The sequence below is a fragment of the Geotrypetes seraphini genome, chromosome 3 (genome assembly GCF_902459505.1).
Source record: "Geotrypetes seraphini chromosome 3, aGeoSer1.1, whole genome shotgun sequence".
Lineage (NCBI taxonomy): Eukaryota > Metazoa > Chordata > Amphibia > Gymnophiona > Dermophiidae > Geotrypetes > Geotrypetes seraphini.
The window spans coordinates 64,789,189-64,807,847 of NC_047086.1; the positions used below are offsets into that span (position 1 = coordinate 64,789,189).

General features: G+C 44.1%; 1 protein-coding gene across 2 annotated transcripts in view; it reads right to left on the reverse strand.

Moving 5' to 3' along the window:
* Positions 1-18,659, reverse strand: part of ZNF451 (zinc finger protein 451) — a 173,239-nt gene that overhangs the window by 47,280 nt on the left and 107,300 nt on the right. For both annotated transcript variants that reach the window (XM_033936433.1, XM_033936434.1), the window contains exons 9-11: positions 16,079-17,760; positions 6,771-6,932; positions 1,092-1,222 (exon numbers count right to left, since the gene is read on the reverse strand). In XM_033936433.1, coding sequence (XP_033792324.1) covers positions 1,092-1,222; positions 6,771-6,932; positions 16,079-17,760 — 1,975 coding nt within the window. The remainder of the gene's footprint in view (positions 1-1,091; positions 1,223-6,770; positions 6,933-16,078; positions 17,761-18,659) is intronic.

Here is an 18,659-nt window from a genome sequence, read left to right on the forward strand (position 1 = left end):
GAGTATCTTTGGCCTGGACTCAAACCCTTGGAAGCTGTTAACTGCTGACACTGAGGATGAAAGGTCCTCTGAACAGTCATTGAGGATACTGGAGAATGAGGCATCTTGATCCGTGCCGTGATTGAATTTCATGTCTGTACTTCCTGGCCTTTGTCTGACCATTGTGAGCCCTCGGAATTAATGAAAAAGACAAATCGTTCCTCTTCTTTAGACAGGACTCATGTCAATGTCTGATCTTAGGGGGCTCTACTGATCTCAACACTGATGGAGATAGATGTACTCCAAAAGTGGATATATTCTCAGCATTCAGTGCAATTCTTAGGCCTTTCAAAACTGTTACTGACAATTGCTGGACCAGATGTAAAAGCAATTAAGATCTTTTCACACTATTCATGGTCATGAATTTGTCATAGGACATCGCAGATGATGAAGTTTCATGATCAGGTACTAAGCCATGGTTACCTGCTTGAAATATTGTCTTGCTACACTGCCTATATATTTTTTTAAGCTGCTGTGGGTTGTTTTCTAGGTCATATGATCAAAAAAAATATTGCAGCAGCAAAAATCAGCACTCAGTTTTAAAATATATGTGCCTGGTGAAGATCCCTTGAGAACCCCAAAAAGCTCTAACTAGGCATTTGCAAAAAAAAAAACACAAAACAAAAAAAAACCCCAACCCAAAACAAAATAAAAAACAAAGCAAATGAATGTGCCTGAAAGCCTAACTAAGGCAACTAAAATGCTGAAAATAATTGTTTAATAATCTCTCTCAGAATGCAGCAAGACTGACACTACTGAAAGACAAAGGGAAGGAGACCCCACATGACAGCAAGTAAGAATAAGTACATACGTGAACAGTTCTGCTTCTCAAAAGCTTATACAGTATTCTAAGCTGGGGAAACTACTTTGCATGGACTATCAGATGTCACTCATCTGTAAAGACTTTCTATCATGTTGTCCTCAGAATTTTCATGAGACAAACATCATAATAAATAAGAACCTTGTAGTAATTTCAAACATAAAACTTAGAAAGATCATTGCTGAATGCAATTAAAAGTAATATAAAAATTTGTCATTAAGGTCCAACTTACATGCATACAAATTGCAAAGTCAGCTGCATCCTTCCTGCTACTGCAATGTGGATGAAGAAAAAAGGACCCAATATTCAAAAGATATTTAAATACTGGGCAGTTAACTGGAGGCTTCCAAATGGTTTTTCCACCTGAAGATTTAATTGGAAAGAAGGAAGAAAGGACATGGATTTTACAATTTTGTTAAATGTAATGCCTTACAGGAATAAAAAATAATGGGGTCCTTTATTAAGGCGCACTAAATGCTTATGCATCCATTATATTCTATGGGCGCCTTAGCATTTAGCGCACACTAAATCAGTTAATGTGCCTTAATAAAAGGACCCCAATATGAGGTGTTAAGAACCATCACAGTTTGAATGAAAAATAAATTATGTATGAACTCCTGATGTCAAGACTCAACATTTTTCTGAGACATTCTTAGCTCCTAGAATTCAAATCCTGCATTGTAGATGAAGACACCGAGTGGAGACCTCTTTAATTTTAACCCTGCTCTCTGAAGAATGGCAGTATATCAAAAATCCACTACCCTTACTTTATCATTTTCATTAAGTTTATGAGAGCTTTTAACTGATCTGAGATGAAGAATACATATTTAGTTTTCCCAAATTGCACTAACATTTGCAGGGATAGGTAAGCAAACAAGTCGCCTCAGGTTTTAAAGTTTGGTCTTAATGCCATGAAGCCTTCCTTCTTTCTTGAGTATTCTTCGTGACATCAGGGTTAAGTCCATCCATATTCTTTGACCATGAAAGATAACTTGCGAACACAAAAATACAGCTTCATAACCAAGTTTAGATCTTGTTCAGACATAAAACAAGCTAACAAAAGTTGTTCTCTCTAAGGTTTCAAATATAGTTTCTTCCAATAAAGCAGAGAGGTTATTCAAATCCAATTGGGAAATCTAATGAGCTCCTTTACCACAAGCTTTCACTACTTAACCCTGAGAATTACTAGTAGAAACTGGAATATAAAAAATCTTATTCAAGAGAGGCATAGATTCAGGAGGAAGCTTAAGAACTTAAAGAAAATATTTTTTAAACATATCAAGAGGTAAAATTCCAGGGACTTTAGGAAAGTTAAAGTCTTAGATTGAGCCTTCTATTATAATTTTCTATCCGCTTAATTTTCTTGTTAATGTACAATTTATTTCTAAACAAGACAATTTTAAAAACTCAAGCGATTTTATCTCATCCTGCATTTGACTGAATTGAAACAAAGCATCAGTTTTCACCCCTTCCAAAGTTTGAGCTAAAGTGTCAACTTTTGCCGTTAAAGAGGCTACCTTTTCAGATCTTCTTACAGTGGAATTTGGATTTCATTTGGAAACTATTCAAGATCTAACGTGATCACTACAGAAAAAGCAAAATAAATTGCCTCTCTTTGATCTTCTACTCCCAGAGTACACTTCCTGGCAGGATGCCTCCACCTGAAGCCTTTGATACTGCACCTTCCGGCACTCGTACATCGGCATTCTGCATCACTGTGGGATACAGTGGAGGGCTGCATGCCAGAAGAGACAAGGTGATATCATGCTTTAAGGAGACAGAGCTTCAATCTCCAGCTCTTCTTGTGGAAGTTCTGGTGGTATATCAGTCAATCTTTTGCTGCATTCAATAAGCTGTTCAGGCCTGTAAAGGAACATTCTTCCTTTTGGTATGCAATTAGAACAGAGGAAAACAGAGCGGCAGCAAGCACGAACACTAGTCTCAGCTCACATAGAGCATGCCACCATTTTGGCTCTCATCCCTAATCCTGGAAAATTTAAACCAGTTTCCGAAACATGCATATTTAAAATATTGATGGCAACAACGTTAGTCATAAATAGAAATCAGAACATAAGAGTTGCTATTCTGGGTCAGACCAAAGGTCCATCAAGCCCGGTATTCAAGTTTTAGAATTTACTATCTTGCCCAAATGAAAATCTTCTGGGCAGCTTACAATCTAAAACATACAATAAGAAAATTGAGCTTTATCATAACATACATAGACATGCTAGAGAGACGTTACAGGGGTTGAACTACAATAACTGAAATGAAAAAGGGTGAGGATAAAACATAAGGGAGTGAAACAGCGTCTTCAGAGTTCGTATCCGATTTCTTGTTGATAAAAGCATCTTGAAATAAAAATAAGTTTAAGGTCCATCTTAAATTTATGCAAGGAAGTCTGTAATTGAAAGGTATAATTGAAAGGGGGTGAATTCCACAACTGGGGACCTTGAAGAGAAGGATGAGTGTCTGATATATTCGTATACTATGTCACAATAAGCTGGAACCACCAAATGGTTTTGATGGATTTATAAGGAATGAGATGATATAGAAGATAAAGAGGTTCACATGAAGTAAGAACTTTAAAACAATAACAAAATTTTACATAGAAATATGATGGCAGATAAAGGACAAATTGCCCATCGGCAGTAACCATTATATCTTCTACCCTCTAAGAGATCCTACATGTCTATCCTACACTTTCTTGAATTCAGACACAGTCTTCACCACCTCTTCCGGGAGACTGTTCCATGCATTTACCACCCTTTCTGTAAAATAGTATTTCCTTAAATTACTCCTGAGCCTATCACCTCTTAACTTCATCCTATGCCCTCTCATTTTAGAGCTTCCTTTTAAATGAAAGACTCTACTCATGCGCATTTACACTACATAGGTATTTAAACATCTCTATCATATCTCCCTTCTCTCGCCTTTCCTCCAAAGTATACATATAGAGATCTTTAAATCTGTCCCCTTATGATGAAGTCCACGCACCATTTTAGTAGTCTTCTTCTGGTCAGACTCTATCCTTTTTATATCTTTTTAAAGGTGCAGCCTCCAGAATTGTACATGAGGTCTAAATGACCTCTAAATGAGGTCCTGCCAGAGTCTTATACAGGGGCATCAATATTGCCTTTTTTCTACTGGCCATACCTCTCCCTATGCACCATAGCATCCTTCTAGCTTTCGCTGTCACCATTTCAACCTGTTTGGCCACCTTAAGATCATCACATACAATCACACTCAAGTCCCGCTCTTCTGTCGTGCACATAAGTTCTTCACCCCCTAAACTGCACCGTTCCCTCGGGTTTTTGCAGCCTAAATGCATGACCTTGCATTTCTTAGCATTAAATTTTAGCTGCTAAATTTTAGACCATTTTTCAAGCTACGCTAGGTCTTTCTTTATGTTATTCACACTATCCAGGGTATCTACTCTATTGCAGATTTTGGTATTATCTGCAAAGAGGTAAATCTTACTCGACAGCCCTTCAGCAATATCGCTTATAAAAATGTTAAAAAGAACAGGCCCAAGAACAGAATCTTGAGGCACACCACTGGTAACAATCCTTTCCCTCAGAGCGATCTCAACTGACCACCTTCCACTCAACCAGTTCCTTACCTAGCCCGTCACTTTGGGGCCCATCTCGAAACACTATCAAAGGCTTTGCTAAAATCTAAATATACCACATCTAGCGCACTCTATCTACTTTTGTCACCCAGTCAAAGAAATTGATCAGATTTGTCCAACAAGATCCACCAGATTCCAGAAACTTCACCATTCTGTTTTAAAAGTGTTTCTATTAATTTGGTAACATGAATTGGTTGTTTAGATATATACGCCAACATATAAAAGGCTGGCGCATACATTCTCATTTGCTTCTTACTGTATCTTCATCATTAAAGCTTGTGTATATTATATTATATTATAATTATATTATATTACCACGTGGCTTAATGGTTTATTACCCAATATCAAATTTACTGCCACTATTAATAGCAAGGAGATTGCATTCTTAGATATACTCATCCAGAAGGAAGGCACAGGCTTCAAAACCTCCTTCAAAACCGTAAAATGTCTGACAGAAATAGCTTACTACGTTATCACCCTACTCGGTTGAGAAATAGTTTACCAATCAGCCAATTCCTTCGTTTACGACGTATTTGCTCTTCCATGGAAGACTTTAAAACTCAGGCAAAAGAAATGAAGACCAGATTTTACCAGCAGGGTTACCCTCGTGGCATTATACAACAAGCTTATAACAGGGCCAAATTCGCCCAGCGTGAATTACTGTTGACCTATCATGAGGACAAAGAGGATAGAGACTTAATCTTTGTGCAGAAATTTACCCCTCTCTCCACTAAAATTAACAAAGCAATTTTAAAACATTGGCATGTTGCCATGTTAGCTGTCCCTGAGTGTCCGGATAGACCTATGTTCTCTTTTAAACGGACCAGAAATATTGGTGAGCTTGTGAAGGGTACCCCTAGGAGAGACCCCGGTGTAGTTGGTTCCTACAGGGGCTGTGGCAAATGCCAATGGTGTAACTTGGCACTGACAGGTCAGTCTTGGGTTCATCCGGACACAGGTATTAGATATCACACGGACATTTCTACCAACTGTGACTACCTGTGTGATATACCTAATCCAATGCCCCTGCAATAAAATCTATGTGGGGCGCTTGAACGAACATAAATCCCGAGTCCGCACGGAGCTTTACACTGCCCCGTTAGTCAAGCATTGGCAGCTGTTGGGACACAAATGGTCCGATATTAGATGGAGGATAATTGACTCTGTGACATTAGGGTGGGAGGGTGGCAATATTCAAAAAGCCTTAGCCAGAGGAGAGTCGGGGCGGTCAGAGGAGAGTCGGGGCGGGCGAAAAGAGAGTCGGGGCGGGCGAAAGGAGAGTCAGGGCGGCATGCGTGGTATATGGGTGTGCGCGGTATATAAAAATTTATTTACATAAATTACAGTTTCCCGCGCGCTATACTCGTGTGCACGTTTTACATGGGTGTGCGGTATATGAGTGAAAATACGGTACTTAACAAAAAATTTGATTAGAAAATACTCTCTCCATGATACAGGTGTTATCTCGATATCACCAGCCTTGTTTCAAAGATGTCAACCCCTTTGCAGGGCACCAAGTCTAGCATATGCTCCTTTTCGTGGGTTGGAAATTTGATCATCTGAGTGTCTTAGAGCTCACAGCATATCAAGGAAAGCAGCAGTGGTGGTGTCCAGAATTTTGATATGTAGGTTGCTAACAGAATTAAAGGTCTCTATTAGGACCTACAGACAATCCCATTGAGTCTCCCACTAGCTAATGAGGTGAACGTTCCTTCTTCCCCATCATGCACAGCCATTTTCAACTCATTCAACCAGGTCGCAAAGAAAACTATTTTTTAAAATTCTGATAAATTTGTGATTGATGATTTGTCCTTATGACCCCTGCCCAGCAAAAGATAGTATAACTGGCAAGCTTAACTCATCTTGTAAAAAGACAGCTGCCAGGAACGTGGTGCGCTCCCACGCCCACTACTGAGAGTTCTTTGACAAGAGCAAGCTCAAAAACTACCGATCAGTCTCTAACATCACTTTCTTGGCAAAACCTATAGAACAATCTGCATTCAACTTAATGACTGGCTAAATGAATAATGTATTAGATCTATGTCACTCTGGCATATGCAATAAATTTCATTTTCTTCATATATGATATAGGTTTACAGTACCATTATTACTCTCTGGTGGTATTAATTGCTGGAGCTAATATTTTTGAAGGAACTTTCAGCAATGTATTAACCAGATTATTAATATAATTGCTTGAAATCTTCTATGAACACTACTTTACATTTAACACTTTCAAAAAGGTGAGAAGGAATAAACATTTGGCTTTGTTGTTCTGGACTTTACCTTTAAAACCCCAGATAAAGGTTCCCTGGTTCAGATGTCCTGGCAGGCGAGTGAAAAAAGTTGACCAGTTGTCCAAATCTACAAACACAATATGAGTCATGGTACGGAGAAGGTCCAAGTCGGGTAGCTCACTGACTTCTTTCAACTGTTCCTCAATTTGCCCTGAAGTATTCAAAAAAAAGACTTAAAAACACACTTGTCTGTCAAATTATCTACTATATCTCCAAATGCAGTAGACTGTTGTGACAGAATCTATTATCTGAATACTTAAAACAGATTTTAAAAAAAAAAAAAAATTATTCAAGGTTATAGACAATGTCCATCTACTTTGAAGGAAAATCATCAAGTTAAACAGCATTAGCACTATGTAATATTTCAATAAAGGTAAGCATTAATAAAGGTAAGCAGATTGGTAAAAGGGTCACATGACTGGAAATGAATGTGGCCACCTTTCTAGACATTTCTAGACTGCCAATCTGCTTATCTTTATTGATGCTTTACATTTCTAGACCGCATACATTTCTAGACCGCAAAACCTCACAGATAGATGCAGTTCACAAAAATAGAAAACTGGGCATTCCCTGTGAACTACAAAGTAGACATCAATCAATTCAATTCTCTAAAAATTTTATAAACAAGACTGATTTCAGTAACTTTCTGTAATGTATATAAGAACAGGACCTCCCATATAAAGAACATAACTCCCTATCCCAGCTGGCAGCCTGAAAAGCAATTAAACATTGCTGGAACTTCTTACACACAACCTCAAACTGGGTGGAAAACAAATAAAGCAGTATTACGCAATGGACAGTTTGTTGTGAATAAAGTTAATAGTTCTAACAGGTACTCTTAGGTGCTTGACCATATAAGGTTTTATAACAGAGTATTCCCAATTTGAACTTCACATGGGCCTCAAAAGGGAGTCAATGAAGCTCCCTGTAGTAAAACATAATATGATCCGACTTTTTCAGGTCAAAAATCAAACGTACTGCAGTATTCTGCATTCTTCGTAATCTAAGTACATTTGCACGGTGTTCGGCAATATGAACTGAATTGCAGTAAAGCACAGTTACTTACCGTAACAGGTGTTAACCAGGGACAGCAGGCAGATATTCTCCACATGTGGGTGACATCACCAACTGAGCCCCCTAGTGGACGTTTTCACAAGCAGACTTGCTTGAAGATCTTAAAGCTTGCGTTTGACCCGTGCGTGCCCCTTCCGCACGTCTAGGGCATGCGTCTCCTCAGCGTGTCCTCAGTTCAGATAGCTAGCAAAGAAGCCAACCACGGGGAGTGGGTGGGTTGCGAGAATATCTGCCTGCTGTCCCTGGATAACATCTCTTACGGTAAGTAACTGTGCTTTATCCCAGGACAAGCAGGCAGCATATTCTCAACATGTGGGAGACCTCCAAGCTAACCAGAATGGGATGGAGGGAGAGTTGGCAAATTAGGAGAACAGATTTTGCAAAACGGACTGGCCGAAAAGGCCATCACGCCTGGATAAAGCATCCAGACAGTAGTGCGAGGTAAATGTATGAACCGAGGACCAAGTGGCAGCCTTACTGATTTCCTCTAGTGGAGTCGAGCAGAGGAAAGCAACAGATGCAGCCATCACTCTGACCTTGTGGCCAGTGACTCCACCTGGGAGGGAGAGACCAGCCTGAGCGTAACAAAAAGAGATACAAGCGGCCAACCAATTAGAAATGGTCCACTTAGAAACAGAACGACCCAAGCGATTAGGATCGAAAGAGATGAACAGCTGGGGAGCAGTATGATGAGGAGAGGTGCGCTTCAAGTAGAAGGCCAGTGCACGCTTACAATCAAGAGAATGCAGAGCCACTTCTCCAGGGTGAGAATGGGGCTTTGGAAAAAAACACAGGGAGAACAATGGATTGGTTGATGTGAAATTCAGAAACAACCTTAGGCAAGAACTTAGGATGGGTACGGAAGACCACCTTATCATGATGGAAAACAGTGAAAGGAGGGACCGCAACCAAGGCTTGAAGCTCACTGACCCGACAGGCAGAAGTGAGAGCAATGAGAAACACCACCTTCCAAGTAAGATACTTCAAGTGAGCCCACGCTAGCGGCTCGAACGGAGGTTTCATTAAGCGAGCAAGGACCACGTTAAGATCCCAAACCACAGGAGGAGGCTTAAGGGGTGAATGAACGTGGAAAAGGCCTTTCATGAAGCGGGAAACCACAGGATGAACAGAGATAGGCTTCCCGTCAATCAGATGATGAAAAGCAGCAATGGCACTAAGGTGGACTCAAACCGAGGAGGACTTGAGTCCAGAGCCAAATAAGTGCAATAGATAGTCTAGGACAGCAGATAAGGAGGCAGATAGTGGTTACTGCTGTCGAGTAGCACACCAGGAAGAAAAACGGGTCCACTTCTGATGGTAACATTGGCGAGTGGACTCCTTCTGAGACGCCTCCAGGACATCCAGCACAGGCTGGGAGAACTGGAACGAGGGCATCAAGTCTCGAGGAACCAAGCCGTCAAGTGCAGAGACTGCAGGTTGGGATGAAGTAGAGAACCCCGACCCTGCGTAAGCAGTGAAGGAAAAACAGGCAGAAGAAGAGGCTCCCTGGAACTGAGTTGTAACAGGAGGGAGAACCATGGCTGTCGGGGCCACCGAGGAGCTTGACGAGAGTCTTCAGAATCAGAGGGAATGGAGGGAATGCATACAGAAACAGGTCCTTCCAATCCAGCAGGAAAGCATCCTCCTCAAGTCTGAGTGGGGTGTAGACCCTGGAGCAGAAGCGGGGCAACTTGTGATTGCGGGGGATGCGAACAGATCGACATCCGGAGTCCCCCAATGAGCAAATACCTGACGCAGAGTCAAGGAATGGAGGGACCATTCGTGAGGCTGCAGAAGACGACTCAAACCGATCTGCGACAATTGTGCTGGCCCTGATTGTAGACCACTCGAAGTAATATGTTGCGGCGGATGGCCCAATCCCAGAGCCGCATCGCCTCCTGGCACAGGGACAAGGACCCAGTTCCCCCCTGTTTGTTGATATAATACATGGCGACCTGGTTGTCCGTGCGGATCAGCACCACTTGGTCGCGAAGCAGGTGACAAAAAGCTTTCAGAGTGAGGAAGATCGCTCGAAGCTCCAGCAGATTGATGTGACAAAGTCTGTTGGCACTGGACCAAAGACCCTGAGTGCGAAGACCGTCCAGATGAGCCCACCAAGCATAGGCTGACGAGTCAGTCGTCAGGACCTTCTGTAGAGAAGGAGCATGAAACAGAAAACCTCTGGAAAGATTGGAAGAGAGCATCCACCAAAGAAGAGACTGCCTCAACAAAGGAGTCACGACAATGAGTCGAGAGACAGGGTTCTGATCCTGATTCCTTTGGGACGCCAGAGTCCATTGAGGAATACGGAGGTGAAGTCTGGCAAAAGGACTCATGTGAACCGTGGAGGCCATGTGACCTAGGAGGACCATCATGAGCCGAGCCGAGCCGGGGCCGAGGATAGATGGGCAACCCTCTGGCATAAGCGAACAAGGGCCTCCCATCGAGGCCGAGGCAAGAAGGAGCGGAGACGAGCCATGTCCAGGACCGCTCTGATAAATTCCAGAGACTGGGACGGGCAGAGCTGAGACTTGGGAAAGTTCACCTCGAAGCTGAGGCTCTGAAGAAGCAAGATGGTTTGATTCGTCGCTCGCAGAACTTCATGGCGAGAGGATGCTTTGATCAGCCAGTTGTCGAGGTAGGAAAACACCTGCAGGCCGCGGAGACACAGGGCCGCAGCTACCACCACGAGACACTTCATGATGACCCTCGAAGAGGCTGCCAGGCCGAAGGGAAGAACACGATACTGGAGATGGGGATCCCCCACCCAGAATCTCAGATACCGGCGAAAGGCCGGGTGTATTGGAATGTGCGTGTACGCCTCTTTGAGGTCCAGCGAGCACAGCCAGTCCCCCTCGTCCAAGAGGGGGGTACAACGTAGGAAGGGTGAGCATTCTGAACCGTTCCCTGACCAGAAACTTGTTCAGCGCACGTAGGTCCAGGATCAGATGCAGATTCCCCCGTCTTCTTGGGTACCAGAAAGTACCGGGAATAAAATCCGGTGTTCCACTGGTCCGGGGGAACCTCCTCGACCGCCCGAAGGTGAAGAAGGGCCTGAGCTTCCTGCAGAAGGAGAGGCAGCCGAGACTGAGCAGAAGGAAACTCTCTTGGAGGCATGTCTTGGGGTACGTGACTGAAGTGAAGGGAGTACCCTTCCTGGATGATAGAAAGCACCCAACTGTCGGTGGTAAGACTTTCCTACTGGGCATAGAAATGATGGAGAGGGGGGAAGGCTCCAGGAGGAAGGGAGCCCAAAGGCTCGGACCGGAATTGTCAAAAAGACGGCCCAGTCTTCGTCGTAGCCGGCAGCTGGGACTTAGGTTGACTTTGCAGCTGTTGCTGTGGCTGCTTCGAAGGAGGCCGAGAGAAGGTAGTACTAGATTTCTGTGGGTACCTCCGGAGAGGAATTTTGTATTGCCGAGCCGGAGGGGCCTTCGGTTTAAGTTTCACCAGAGAGGCGAAGGACCGTTCATGATCCGAGAGGCGCTTGGTGGCCGCTTCGAAGGAATCATCGAAGAGCTCATGACCCACACACGGGAGATTGGCAAGACGATCCTGTAGATTTGGGTCCATATCCACAATCTGGAGCCAAGCGAGGCGACGCATGGCGATCGCAAAGGCCGTGACCCTTAAGGACAACTTGAAGGCGTCGTAGGCCGCCTGAAACATATAGAGGCAGAGCTGGGAGAGGGTCTCCTCGAGGAGACGAAATTCCTGATGCCGAGAATCCAGTATGTCCTCCCGGAACGAGCAGAGGGCGTCCACACAGAACTGGAGGTAGGACATGAAGATAAAGTTATAGTTGAGGACACGATTCGCCATCATTGAGTTTTGGTACAGACGGCGACCAAACTTGCCTATCGCACGGCCCTCCCGACCTGGAGGGACGGCAGCGTAAACCTTCAAGGGGATGGATTTCTTCAAGGAAGACTCAACCACCAAGGATTGGTGAGAAAGCTGAGAACTTTCAAACCCCTTAACCGAGATTGTCTGGTAACGGGACTCCAACTTGGAGGGAATGGCCATGACCGCATAGGGGGTCTCCAGGTTCCAGAGAAAAGTTTTCCGGAGAACCTGGTGCAATGGCAAGCGCAGCGCCTCACGGGGCGGATGATCAACACCCATTTCCGCCAGGTATTCCTGGGTATTACGTGACTCAGACTAGAGGTCCAGGTTCAAGGCCCTACCCATGTCAGAGATGAAACGAGTAAAGGAGGAGTTTCGAGAAGAAGACTAATCCTCCTGAGGAAACCCCAAGCGAGATCTGCGAGAAAGAGGAAGAAATTTCCCTTGAATAGTAAGCCGGGGACTCGGAGTCCCGCGAATGGGAGACCGAAGAGGCTCGACTAAAGTGTCTGGGGGGCGTCGAGAACGACCCCGTGCAAGGTGGACCAGGGAAGACCCCGGGGTCCGAGGAATCAGCTGGTGAAGCCTCTGAGAAGACGGGGCAAAGGAAAATTCCTCCACCGGTTTCGAAGAAGACCCCTTAGGGGCTGGCAGCTGCATCGATGGGGAACACAAGCGTGTGCCTGGAAGGTTTCGCGGTCGGAGACCTGCCCCGAAGGGGCGTTGAAAACCGGGGCTTCTTAGGAGGGGCAAGCCTCGACATAGTAGCGGGGGAAAAATGGGTCCCTGGCCTGGACCCCCGAAAAGTCACAGGCGACTCGGGAGAGGAAGAATCGCTCGGGGGAATCCGGCGAGTCTTGCGGGTATGGCCTTAAGATACGAGGGGACGCTCAGGCTGGTCACACCGAGACTGGTTGAGACCGAGGTCAGATGTGTCGAAGTCAGGACCAGTTGGCTCACCACCGAGGAAAGCTGCGTGGTAAGTATAGCTAGCCTTAAGCATGTCCTTGAACATAGGCACCGAGATCAAAGGATGTTGGGTCGTAGGTGCAACAGTGTGCTCCTTCGAGGGCGACCTCGAGAAAGAGTATTTCCTACGTGAGGAGGCACGCTTAGAGTGATGTCTCAAAGACGCCGACGAGGCGACACTGACATGAGACTCCGAGGTAGGCTTCTTTGCCGGCACACTTAAGGAGGAAAGAGAAGACTTACCTCAGGCCGGAGTAGCAGGAGGAGCCAAGGCTGGAGCCTTCGAGGCTGACGGGGACTTTGAAGCCGAGGACTTCGAGGCCGAGGAACCCAACGAGGGCGCCGAGGCCAAGCTCGAGGCCTGTCCCGCAGGATCCATGGGGCCAAAGAATTGGAGAATCTTGTCCACCCTCCTACGAAGAGTCCACGGTTGCAAAGTCGCACAAAGGGGACACGACTCAGCGCAGTGCTCTGCACCCAGGCACTCCACACACCAACGATGAGGGTCAGTTGCACTTAGTACAGTTTTTAAACCCAGAACGAGGCCGGGACATAAGAGTAAGACCGGGCAACCCGGTCAAAAATATACGAACTGATAAAACGAAAAAGAAAGGAAAATAAAGACATGGGCACAGCGACTCAACTGAAACTAACCAAACAAGCCTTGGTGCAAGAGGGACAACGAGATCGTGCAAAGCAAGGGAGCAGTGCTTCTGGCTCTGCGGAAAACATAGAACTGAGGACATGCTGAGGAGACACATGCCCTAGACCGGGCAGAAGGGGCACACACGCATGCGCGGGCCAATCGCAAGCTTGAAGATCTTCAAGCAAGTCTGTTTGCGAAAACGTCCGCTAGGGGGCTCCGTTGGTGAGGTCACCCACATGTTCAGAATACGCTGCCTGCTTGTCCTGGGATAATCCAAAGTACTGAGTATCAACAACTGGATAAGTAATCTAAATGCTACTGGCTCAAAATATGATTTGATGGTCCGCAGTTTCCACAAGATAAAGAAACATTTTTTCACCAACGCCAATGCTTTCATAGTTAGATTTCTATCTAAATGTACTCCCAGGATTCACAATAAGCAGGAATTTCCTTGTTTAGTTACCAACTTTCTTACTATTTCAATGTTCTTTTCAAAAAGTAAGGATCTCCAAAAAGTAAATACAAATTTTAAAACACACACACACAGTATTTTCTAAACTTAGGGCCCCTTTTACAATGCTGCCACTGTAAATGCATTGAAGCCCATTCAATTCCTATGGGCCTCGGTGCATTTACCACAGCACAGATGTGTTGTGTCCTCCACATACAGAAAGTTCTACTTTTTATTGTTTTGTTTTTCAATACCCAATGAAATTTAGAGGACTATACAAATAATCATCTTCACCTCATCTGAATACCTTCCTCACTACCAACCAGTAGGCTCCCCTGACTCCATACAGCCAAGTAGCTAGAATTTCAAGGACTGCCAAGTCTGCACCTCCAATTTTGCTACTAGCCTATACAGCCATTGAAGCTTGATAGTACCTACATTATTTTGAGGCCAATGTTGAAACCTTGTCCCAATTCACATGGTTGCTGGAGTTCTATGAAACTCACTCCACTGGGGTACAAAAAAAAAGACATCACTCTCAAATCAAGGGGTCCTTTTACTAAGGCACACTAGCTAAACGCTAATGCATCCATTATAGTCAATAGGCCTGGACTCTGTAAACTGCGTCCCGATTGTAGGCAGCTGTAGGCATCCTATAGCTGTCTAACTAGCCAATCAGGACAAACACGTTTTTACAAACAAACAAACAAAAAAAAAAAAGCTCCCCAGGCAGGCTGCCTATATTGAGGTGCCTTCAGGAGCCTAGGAAGGTCTGCAAAACTAGGCTAGACGTAGCCTTAGGTGAACCTAGGCGGCCAGTGGGAGATGCGTACAATGTAGGCCAGCAAAATCCTGGCCTAGATTGTGGCTGCTACACTTATCGCAGCAAGGGATCTCACTGCCGCAAAACGTATAATGGCCGCGACTGCAGCCACTAGTTCCCCCCCCCGAACGATCGCGGCAAGAGGGAGCCCAACTCATCCTGCCTAAAGACTGCAAACCCCTCCCTGAAGATCGCCGGCAAGTGAGTGCCCAATCCCTCCTGCCAGACCTCCCCCGATCCCCCAATGAAACTCCCCAACCCCCCTCCCCAGACCCCCCCCTACGGGCTTACCTAGAAAGTTCGATGGCTGACCTTTCCACTGTCCAAATGAGGTGAGCCCACCCTTCTCCGGCCCATCCCACATGAGCCAAGGGCCCGATTGGCCCAGGCGCCTAAGGTCCCTCCTCATTGGCCATCCCACCAGGGAGGGGGGGTTCATTGGGGAGGTCCAGCAGGAGGGATTGGGCACCCTCCTGCCAGCGATCTTCGGGGAGGGGTGGGCGGTCTTCGGGCAGGAAGGGTTGGGCTCCCTCCTGCCATGATGTACGTGGAGGTGGATGGGCAGGAGGGTTGGCTCCCTCCTGCCATGATCATACGGGGGACGAGGGGGGGACTGACAGCCGCTATACTTATCGCGGCAGGGAAATCCCTTGCTACGATAAGTATAGCTGCCGCATCTACAGTAATACGGTTCTGTAACCGGTGTCTGTAACATGGATGTCGGTAACAGAATCAGGTTTATTTTGGGTGGGCGTAGGCCTGATTCTGTATAGGATGCCAGTCCTGGGCGTCCTATACAGAATCCGGGCCTCAGCATGCGCTTAAACGGCTAGTGCGCCTTAGTAAAAGGACCGCAAGTGAATTCATAAATTTTTTAAAAATGAAACTAAGTTCTAACAGCAATTAATACTCAGCTAAGGCCAGAAATGATTGTTACTATAAAAATGAACTTTATAGAGTTCTCAAAACAGCCACATACAAGAGAAACACATTCATCAGATTCATAAAGTTTTCTTGTTGTACAATCAGTCATGGTATCTAATATGTATAAAATTCAAGCGTAAACTATTTTTCAAGATCTTTTTATGTATATATAAAATATTCACAGTATACTGTACATGATAATTAGGGCTTCTGACTTTAGGTGTGAATTTATAAATATACAAAAAAAAATCTTTGGTTCAAAAGAAATAGATGTTATTGCATAAACACCATAAAACCACCATTTCCCTCTCATCCTTCCATTGGATTATGCATTCCATCTTTGTGACTTTTCTATGCCAAGTCTTCAGATGCACAAAATGTATACACTTGGTTCCATCAGTAATAAGCCAAATATTATTCAGCAATGGCACTTGATTTGCAAAACACCAATTTTGCGTGTTCACAAAGAACCCCCAATTCGCTAGAAAATGAACACCAAATTTTACAAAATACCTAAGAGTAGAAACCCTAACTATAATTTTCATATTTGAATGATCACCTTACCTGTGTCCATTGGAGAATCAGCTCTGGTCTCCTTTTCTTTTTCAGTGTCTGCAGTTGACCACGAACAAGGCTCTGAGGGAATGCTGGAGAGAGATAAGTTATTTGCTTCAGTTTTAACTGCAAGTGCTGCTTTTGTGTCGTGCTTCTTACTTATACAGGTACCACTGGCAGTGAACTTGAAAACGCTAGTGTTAGGTTCTGATGACCCAAAGTGATACGTCACACTGGGTTTCTGCAAGTAGCTGTGTTTCCCATGATAGTGCTGCTGAGCACCTTCAATGTCAGAAAAGGCTTTACCACAGTGTCCACACTTTACTACAAATTCCTCTGGATTGGATCTGCTTTCATTGTGCTCTTTAGAAAAATGGTTTTCCATGTCTTCTATTTTCTGGGCTGTGGCCAGACAGAAACAGCACCGATACCAAACGCTCCCTTTATTTAACAGATTTTGCTGGCACTGGATATAATCTTCCCTTCGTTGTACTTTGCTGACATAGTTATCTAAGCAGCCACAGACAAGGCGCACACATTTCTCCTGGGATGCTTCAGATAAGCTCTTTACTGATTGTTCTGTCTGTTCTGGCACAAACACATAATCTGTGCTATGGACCATCTTGAAGTGGTTAGAAAACTCTAGCTCCGCATCAAATATCAGGTCATCACAAAGGCCACAGAAGTATTTCACTATTACTTCACTGTCATGATTATCTTGACAGTGTCTATATAGAGTTTCCACTCTGTGGAATCGCTTTTTGCAGTGGCCACAGGAGTATTTGTGGAACTGATGGCTTCCTAAAGTTTTACAGTGCTGTTTAATGCTATCTTCTGAGTCAAACATTTCTTCACAAACGCGGCATTGCCACTTTCCTCGAGTAGAGCCACTTTCACTAGAAACAGAGTCACTAGAATCCATCCTTTTGAGGCCATTCTGCCCCAGAATGGTAGATGATAAAGAAGGTTCATCTTCTAAAGCTTCCTGTTCAAAGTAAAAACTATGCCCACCATGACATTCAGTCACATGTGACATCACACTTTCTTTTCTTGGCATCTCTACGTTACAAGCACAGCACCAAAACAGGTAATTCGTCAAATGTGCCCCTCCATGAAACCGGCTCATGTGCAGACGTATGACCCCAAGGTCTTGAGCGAGTTTTCCACATACAATACATTTGTAGCAGATCCTATTTGCTGCCAAAATATGCCTTTCAACCTCCTGCTCTGTGAGAAACCTTTGGTTGCACTCACAAAACCAGGCTATTTTAGTGCGGTCAATAGTCAGCTTATTTTCCTGTCTAATGCAGAGTGAGATTCCTTGCTCGTAAAGATAAGAATCTTTTCTGCGTTTCATCATAGTTCTATTCTGCTGGCTGATGCCAGACCCATTACTGTTGGCAACTCTCTTCAGTGGACTAATTTTCAGCCCTGGCTGACCTACAGTCAGGTAACTATTGGGAGGAATCTTGTTCAGTTCATTGATGTGGCAGAACATTAAGATGGATTCTTCCATCGTGCTGATAATTCTAATATTATGCCCATTTGCTTGTGCGTGTTCATTCATTTTTTTGTCATCACTAAATAATTGGTTGCAATTGGTGCAATACCCTTTCATTTTGAATACCTCGGCAATTTGGCATATGTTCTTTTCAGCCCGTACTTTGGGACCAGCATCACGACACCGAGTTCTATTAGAAATGGAAAAAAACAACAACAATTGGTCTTATATACTAGATCATTAATACCTGTGTACATTTTTTCTTGATCATAATATCATAATGGTCAGCAGCTTTGGTTGTGATATATGCAACAGTGATACTGCTTTTTGATGTATATTAATACATTACTTTATTTTTTAAGTACTTCATATACCTGATGTATTGCTGATATTGTACAAGAACTCTTGTTCTATTGCTTTTTGTATTGTTCATTACATATTAAATAAAAAGACTGAACACAAAAAAGAAATGAACCCCCCCCCCACACACACACACTTAAGAACATAAGAATAGCCTTACTGGGTCAGACCAAAGGTCCATCAAGCCCAGTAGCCCTTTCTCACGGTGGCCAATCCAGGTCATGTACCTGGCCAAAACCCAAGGTGTAGCAATATTCCATGCTATCGATATAGGGCAAGCAGTGGCTTCCTCCTTGTCTTTCTCAATAACAGACTATGGACTTTTCCTCCAAGAACTTGTCCAAACCTTTATTAAAACCAGCTAAGCTATCCGCTCTTATCACATCCTCTGGCAATGCGTTCCAGAGCTTAACTATTCTCCGAGTGAAAAAATAATTTCCTCCTATTGGTTTTAAAAGTAACTTCATTGAGTGTCCCCTAGTCTTTGACAGAGTGAAAAATCGATCCACTTGTACCCATTCTACTCCACTCAGGATTTTGTAGACTTCAATCGTTTCAAGTTTATTATAAAATTTGATTAATCGCCTATTCCAAATTCTAAGCGATGAACAAATCATTAAAATTATAAGGTTAGGGGAAACAAACATAACTAACAAAAAGACTACCGTATTTTCACGCAAATAACGCGCACCCGTATAAAACGCGCACACGGGTATAGCGTGCAGAAAT